This window comes from Moschus berezovskii, chromosome 10 (assembly GCF_049115385.1).
Source record: "Moschus berezovskii isolate FMDL1 chromosome 10, NW_MosBer_1.0, whole genome shotgun sequence".
Lineage (NCBI taxonomy): Eukaryota > Metazoa > Chordata > Mammalia > Artiodactyla > Moschidae > Moschus > Moschus berezovskii.
The window spans coordinates 100,255,478-100,263,604 of record NC_142469.1 but is presented as its reverse complement, the minus strand read 5'-3'; the positions used below and the strand labels follow the sequence as shown (position 1 = coordinate 100,263,604).

The 8,127-nt window shown below is 45.1% G+C and overlaps 1 protein-coding gene across 1 annotated transcript; it reads right to left on the bottom strand.

Annotated features, from left to right (window-relative positions):
* Positions 1–6,729: 6,729 nt before the first annotated feature.
* LOC148776366 (translation machinery-associated protein 7-like) lies at positions 6,730–7,665 on the bottom strand. The gene is made up of 2 exons (XM_088840951.1): positions 7,645–7,665; positions 6,730–6,900 (listed from the first exon to the last, which is right to left on the bottom strand). Exons 1-2 carry the CDS (start codon positions 7,663–7,665, stop codon positions 6,730–6,732), a joined length of 192 nt encoding a protein of 63 aa, XP_088697077.1.
* Positions 7,666–8,127: the final 462 nt, after the last annotated feature.

The window sequence follows — 8,127 nt, the reverse complement described above, 5'->3', positions numbered from 1 at the left end:
GACAAAGCCCTTTCATCCTAGTGTCTGGGCTTTCACCTTCATTACAACATCATTCTTTAGACAGATTATGTTATATCATTTAACAGATCCCAAGCTCTGAGGCTCAGTGAGCTCTCTTCCCTCTTTTGACCTGATTTGTTCTCGTAGCCACTGACTTGTGCCTCTTTCTTGCTGTGAAGACTGGCACGTGGAAGAGAACCTCAGATTAATGGTGACTTTTGCCCAATGTCCCAAATGTTCCCAAGTGGAGATGGTGTGGAGAATGCAAAGTGAATGATGCATTTGCGGTTCAGTTTCTATTGAGACACATTTTCTGACTTATTAGTAAATAGCCAGGTGCCCCCATAGCCGAGTGGAATGAATTTGAGGGGATGGGGGCTCCCCGGTGTGCCCAGCTGCCCTGTGCACGTTGCCTAATGTCCTGGGCTCCACAGAACATTCAAAAAATTAACACACTCACCAAATATGTTTTTCTTGCTCATTAACTCGATAAAGCCCACTGGTTTTTTAGAATCACAGCAGCAAGTTGTAAATGATGTATGAAATGAAAAATCTTTTCTCGCCCAGTGAACAGGGAGAGAGAACTGACAATGCTTTCTCACTGCGGCGCTTACAGTCACATCTAAACACAGAGATGGCCACGTACCAGCAGTGACCTCAGTAGGCATCCAGGGTGAGCACGTGTGAGCTCACCGTGAGACCCCTGTGTCCCCAGGAATTCCTCCTCCTTCACATACTCTGCCGAAACCCAAAGAGTATGTGGTTGAAAGAAACGCGAGTGACCCAGCTGTCTGCCCTCTGGGGACAGCAACAGCCTGGGTTCTGTTTAGATGTCAGGACCATCCCTCGGGGGCCACTAGTGTCCGAGGCTTTATTTGCGTCATGCAGTCACAGTGGCAGTAATGTGTCGTTCAGCTGCTGCTCTTCACTCACTTGATAAACTAACGCCTATCTGCAAGCTCATACACCCAGCACTGGGCCAGGCATTGTGAAGGACAAAATAAACATAAAATAGAAAATTCCAGCTCTGCATTCAAACTGCCTGTAAGATGACAAAATGGGGAATTTACTAGACATTTCTCCCCCAAACGGAGTACTTTAATTCTTTAATTCCTTAATTCTTGTGTTGTCAGTGATTCATATAGAATAATCAGCAGTGCCTTATATGTTTACTCTTGTAAACACCTCATGTGCGTTCATTGTTTTGAGAAATGGGGAAAGACTGAAAAATGGAGGAAGACAGTTTTCAGTGGCTCTGTCTCATGGGGATGGACCCACGTTAACCCAACTCTGGAAGGCTGATGTGTAGACCAAAATGCTGATTTATTGTTTTGAAATGTGTTCGTGACCTGGGAAGGTGCATTGTAACAGAAGATTGCAGGTGAGCATGGACTCCTAGCAAGGGGCTCTGAGAAGCCGCCCTAGTCATCTTTCTCAGAGAAGCTCGCCTGCCCCTCGGATGGCTGTTGGGTATCTGGACCAGGCAGCTCTCCCCTCTCAGTCAAGTTGGGAGTCTCTTTCTTTTCCATCTTTCCACGGCTGTCCATCCCTCCTGACTGATGGATTCTTTCTTTAGATATTTAACCTTGTTAGCCAGTTGACAGTCATGTCCTACAAGCCTGTGGGTCTTTTTTTCTCTAGTTTTAGGAGGTTTTGCTTGTCTCTTTTGTCTGCAGATATCAATTTTATAATTCAACTGCAAGAGGAAATGTTGTCTCCAAATTTGTGAGCCCCATTTCGTCCCTGTTACCTTCTTCTGTATGGTAATTGTCATGACTCACCCACGATGCTATAATAGAACAGACAACATCAAGTTTGGAAGTCTAGAAGCCTACCAGAAACCAATGCTACATCCCCACCATGAACATGAAGTATGGATTTTATCTTTGGCTTTGGTTTTGGGGTGAATTTCTGGGAGGTTATCTTTACCCATTTAATCCAGCTGCTTAAACGATAGCCATTCAACAGTTTGGTGCTACATGAATGTAAATGTGTGAATGTCTTCTTGGGAGAAGACAGAAGGCATCCCCCAGAATGGCCGGGTCATGGCCTAACTGTCTGATCTTCTGTCCATCTTAGTAGTCACTGTGTATTTCTATATCATTAGTTTCTCTCATGCTGCTGCCTGGTCCCTCATGGTTGAAAAGGTAGCTGAAATAACTGGATTGCCTTGTGTGGTCAATTTTGGGGGTTGTGTCTACATATACATGCACACATATTAAACACATATATACACCATATATATATATATATATTCTGACTCCTCTTAATAAAAAAATGCCGATAGTTCAAAAGCTTCCTATGCTGTCATCAATACAATGAATGTGTCCTGAAAAAGACTATTCTAAGATGAGAAGTACATCATTGATATCAGTTGCTCTGTAAATGCCAGAAAGACATTCATCCTGGGGATTCAGTATAACCACATTTGTAGAAGATAGAATTTCCACATTTCAATATTCACAGAAATTACTCCATTATTTTCCACCCCTCCCCTGCCCTACCCTAACAGCACTGTATTGGAGCCAATTCCATTTTGCATAAAGATGAGCAAAGATCAGTCCGAATCCAGACAGACGTTTACATAATTATGACATAAGAAATAGCATTTGTAGACATTGAGACTCTGGATAAAGCCTCAGGTGAAGTTACCTCAGAGGCCATAGGAAGCATGCAGTTTTGAAACGTCGTTTGCAATGAGGATTTCACCCTGACAGATGAGGAAGTTTGGGGGGGGGGCGGAGGACCCGAGAAGGAGACAGATGTACTGGCAGTGGCCGACAAGCTCCCTTCTCAAATTAAATGGTTGGTAGAAGGAGGTGGACCTCGCTTGGAATCCCTTATAACCACAGAAAGAGTGGAAATTGAGCATGGACCATAGAAGCTTAAAGAATTTGGCAGAATGAATATAAGATAGAAGTGATGTGCCTGCTCTAGAAACATATCTCATCTCTGACCAGAGGTTTGTCCCTGAGAATGCCGGCTGTGTTTACATGCGTTCTGTCTCTGGGAACATGCATGCTTTCAGTTTCATTTTTCCTCTTACAGAAGTTCTGTGTGTAAAATGTCCTGGGAGTCACCTTCCATACACTTAATCTGCCTCAGCAGCCTGGGCCATTCCCAGTAAAGCACATTGGGTTTTGCTGTTTACATATCTTGACAAACTCAGCCTCTGAGGCAATGCATATCGAACCAGCTGTAAGGACATTAAAATGAAAAGCTAGCATCTTCCCTGTTCAGTGAAATATTCACTTCAAGGCACAGTTACCACTCAGTCTGAATTTAAAAGACACTGCTGGAATACAAGTTGGAGTTAGTTTGAAAGTTAGTTCACTGCAGAATGCCCTGTAATCAAAGGGGACATTGCCCCTTAAATTTTGAAAGTGTCAGACATGCACCCCACCCAGTAGGACTATACTGATGACAGAGGATAAAATACACATGCATATTTATGACACTTACCTAGTGTTTCTAGGAAGCCTTTCTTCCAGGAACTCAAAAGCTTCACTAGAATTACCTCAGGGACTTCTGATGCTGGGGAAGTCCCCCTAGACTGCCTGGTTCACCTCTTTGCCTCCAGGCAGCCTGATCTCGACAGGTTCCCGCCTCTCCTCCTGCAGTCTCTGGGGGAAGGGAACTCGCAACCTTTATGATAACCCATCTAATAATGAGATTCCTCTGTTACCCTTGAAGCACATTTGTTCTTCTTTCTTTAAAAGAGACTTTAATAGTCTGATCACAATTTATACACTCAGCCTGTTTTAAAGTCACCTTCTCAGCATGCTTTTCTTAAGTACTACAAGCCATTCTTTTCAGGTCTCACTTTTGGATCATCGAGTTGATTTCCTTGTTTTCCTTTCTTCCAGGTGGAGTGGGGCCCTGGGGAGTGAGCATTGAGTGTTTAAGGGAGAGGTGTCTGGGGTCAAATAGACATCAGTGTGAGTGTTTTGAGTGTCAACTCCAGTATTTACTGGCTGTGATTTGGGGCAAATTACTTGGCCTCATCAAGCTTTGGTTTCTTCATCTGAAAATGAAGATAATATGGTTGTGACTCACTGAGTTGTCCTGAAGATTAAATGAGATGATAAAGAATTTACACCACGCTGGGCACAGAACTGTTTCTTCCACTACATTATCTTCAGATATAGCCTTTCTTATATTTCAAAGGAGATATGTCTTTGAGAAGCTGTGCGAGAGTTCCAGTTTGAAAGCGGGGCAGGGGTTTGGGTCCTTGGTGGCCCACACCTGTTCTGTTTAGTCCTAATTTCTTTCCAGGTGGTCACTGTTCCTCCCGTACCAGTTGTCAAATATTTAGAAATGAATGCATTTTAAGTCAAGCTGGGAGCTAAAGGATGTGCAATCATCTTGAAGACATTATCCAAAGTGGAATGGATCAGTGACAAAAGGACAAGTACTCTGTAATTCCACATAGATGAGGTACCTAAAGGAGTCAAATTTATTGAGACAAAAAGGTAGCCCCAGCCAGATGTGTTGGGGGTGGGGAAGAGATGAGGAGTTATTGTTCCATGCGTGCAGAGTTTCAATTTGGAAAGATGAAAGAAGTTCTGGAGATGGCTAAATATATGCATAGCAGTGTGAATGTTCTCAATGCCACTGAACTGTACACTTTAAAATGGTAAATTTTATGTTATTCTATTTTATCACAATAAAGAAGAATATATAATGGATAATTTCATTTCTGCAAACAGGAACTCCTTTGATACTGAAAGCGATCAGTTTTTTTAGTTTTACCGAGGCACATTTTCACATATTAGGTTCTCAATCAATCAGCCAAAAATACATTCCCTGCTTGTTTGACCTCAGGGTGTGTCAGAGAATCACAGACGTGGTGAAAGACAGCCCTCTTGTCAGTACAGTTGGGGAAAAAGTGAGCACTCAGGCAAAGGGAGGGGAAAACAGAGGAAGTCTTGAAGAAATCAGTTCTGTGCTCATGCTGATTCCCGAGAAAAGGCAGGGGGAAAGAATGCGAGCTGGAGGCTGTGGAGAATGGGAGAGAAGGTTGGGATAAGCAGACCCACCTTCTGGGCAGGAGAGAAGGGAGCCCCTCCAGGTGAGAGAGATGCCCCACCCATCGCAGGCCCGGCTGTCTGAGGGCAGCTTCCAATCGAGGGGTTAAATGAGAGGCTTTCATGGGACCCGGGGAGGCAGGCAGAGAGGCCTTTAGAATGCAGTCAACAAGGAGCCAGTGTCGAACTAGAGAAAATAAGCCTTGTTTCAACAAGACTGTGGGCGGCGGGGAGAGGGGCGGAGTTCAGAGTGGCCTATCTTTTTTTCTCTACACGGCTGCATTGTTTCTGAGGCCTTGTGCAATTCTTTTTGTCTCGAGGGCCCCCCTGCCCTGATTTGGATTTCTCTGTCTCCAAGAACCTGCTGAACGGATCTCAACTCTCCCCCCCAAACCACGTTTCCCTCCCCACTTCCCAGTTTCTGTTTTGGCAACACGTTTCAGACACACACACTTGAAACACTAATATTGTCTTGGCCTCCTGCCTCTTCTTCAATCTGCATATTGTAGACATCAAATCATTCTGTTTTTTTTTTTTTGACAGAGGCCTGGTATGGAAACGAAGGAGAATAAGAACCTAAAAGGAGCCAGAGGATTTGGCAATGAGGTGACCACCAGTGACTCTTCTGAAATTGTTATCAGTGTAACATTAGGAGTGTGTGTGAGACCCTAGTGATGAAGCAGGGAATTGGTAGGCAAAACGTGGCTGAGGAGGGCACAGCACCTTGCACAGGTTTATTTCTGCTTAGGACGAGTGTTCATTTCAAGGGCAAAAAAAAAAAAACGCAGGAAGATTTTGCTGCTGCTAAGTCGCTTCAGTCGTGTCCAACTCTGTGCGACCCCATGGACTGCAGCCCACCAGGCTCCCCCGTTCCTGGGATTCTCAAGGCAAGAACACTGGAGTGGGTTGCCATTTCTTTCTCTAATGCATGAAAGTAAAAAGTAAAAGTGAAGTCATTCAGTCGTATCCAACTCTTAACGACCCCATGGACTGCAGCCTACCAGGCTCCTCGGTCCATGGGATTTTCCAGGCAGGAGTGCTGGAGTGGGTTGCCATTGCAAGAAGATTCTTAGTTAGTTAGTTAGTTAGTTCAGTTGCTCAGTCGTGTCCGACTCTCCGCGACCCCATGAATCACAGCACGCCAGGCCTCCCTATCCATCACCAACTCCCTGAGTTCACTCAAACTCATGTCCACAGAGTCGGTGATGCCATCCAGCCATCTCATTCTCGGTCGTCCCCTTCTCCTCCCACCCCCAACCTTTCCCAGCATCAGAGCTCACCCAATAATGCAGTCCAGCATCTGAGCCTCTTCCCTGCCTTCCTTCCGCATTTCCTGGAGGGTGGTGGAGGGGTGGTGGTGGGGACTTACCTGCCCTCCTGTTTTGTCTGCAGTAAATGAACGCACACCTGAACTTCACTACAGCAGGGAGTAATGGGGGCTTAATGTGTAGCGAGGACTCGGCATCACACATGGTGCAGATATCAAGAATAATGCAGTTTCCCCCTCCACGCTGCTGTTGTCCAGATTATTCACCTTTTTTTTAAAAAAAAAAAAACAAAAGCGTATTCTTTAATGTCCAATAGGTTCCAAGACAACACTGGATTCCAGCTATAGGTGGCAACAGATATCATGGCTGGGAATCCAGATGTTTAAACAGGAATGGAACGAAGGCTCATCATGACCTTGGACACAAGGAACAGCTTACTTTTTGTCAGATTTCTTAATTCCACCCGTGGCCAGGGGGCCTTTCACTGAGGCCTTTGCTTTTGGCTCCTTGAGTGTCTTCTGCCCTCCCTTCTGTTGCCCCTTGAATGCCTTGTTTTCCTCGTCCACGTCCTTGGCCGGCTTCTTGAGCTGCTTCAGGGGCTGCTTCTGCCACCTTCCCGGCCCAACAGGGTGCCTGCTGCCCCTCCCCAGACCCTGCTGCAGGACTGCTCACCTTCTTGAATTAAATAATTTTTGAGCATTACTGAGTTCATTATATGGGTTTTTTTTTTTTTTAGTTCATTGTTGTCAAAACCACACCTATTAATGACCCAAGAAAGTGAAAGAGAAAAACCAAGAATTTGATTTTCTGGACAGTGGAGTTTTCGCTGCTGTCCAGAATACCTCTTTACACTTGGCTCCTCTGCGCAGGCTCTTGGGCTGCACAGCAGACAGAGCTGGCCACAGCAGCGCCTGGGTCAGCCGCCCGGCCCGACCCCCAGGCGACGCCATGGCTCCTGCACCTGCCTTCCCAGCCCTGGCTGTGGGTTCATGGCCCCACATGTGCTGGGGCCTGTCACACTCGGATTTCTCCTTGACTTCTTTTGTAGAAGCTTCTGGTCACTCTGCTCTCCTGCCCTCTGGTGTGGGCCTCCCCAGAGGTCTCCATGGCTGGTTCTGCCTCTTCTTGTCTGGGCGGAAGGTGAAGCTTTGAATATGGTAACAGTCAGTGGTTCACAGATGTGACATCATTAAAAAAAAAAAAAGAAAAACAACATGAATCAGACCAAGTAACTTATCCACTTAAAACTGTTCCTGGGGCTCTTACTCCTCCCTTCTGAAATCCTTTACTTTGGTCACTCCGACTTGCTTTCCACTTCCTGAGTCTGTTTGTCTGTTCTCTTTCACCACTGAGCCCTTGCAAGCAACCATTCCACCCTCAATTTTTGCCCTCGAGGGTCCCAAAGCATGAAAGACATTCCACAGAGGCCACACTGTGCAATCCAGTCTGGATGGAATATCGAAAGAAGCCAATGGCTATTCTAGAAGGACTGTGAACAGCAGTTTATGGGGAAGGGAGCAAAGTCAGGGATCAAGTATATGGTGGGGAACTTGGTCTCTCAGCAGAGGGATCTTACAGATAAGTGACAGGATCTTTTGTTTCTTAGTTGCAGCATGCAACAGTTAAATAAATAAAATATAAAAAAAAATATCAGTGATTGTTTCCAAAGTTTCTAGCATTTGACTGCAGAGCTCTGTGGTCACTGCTGAATTATTTCAAGGGGTTGGTGAATCCAAACACTGCCTATAGAACAAATGTTCCACATATAACTTTTTCATGTATATTGATATTGAAATTAATAAAATACAAATTTACTTTATAACTGAGTTTAC

Excerpts from the sequence above, each read along its gene's own strand:
- LOC148776366 (XM_088840951.1), bottom strand. The coding sequence starts at position 7,665 with ATGGTTGCTTGCAAGGGCTCA. Across the intron at positions 6,901-7,644 it reads TGGTTGCTTGCAAGGGCTCA|AAGCAGCCCCTGAAGCAGCT; the intron begins GTGGTGAAAGAG and ends GGAAGGTGGCAG.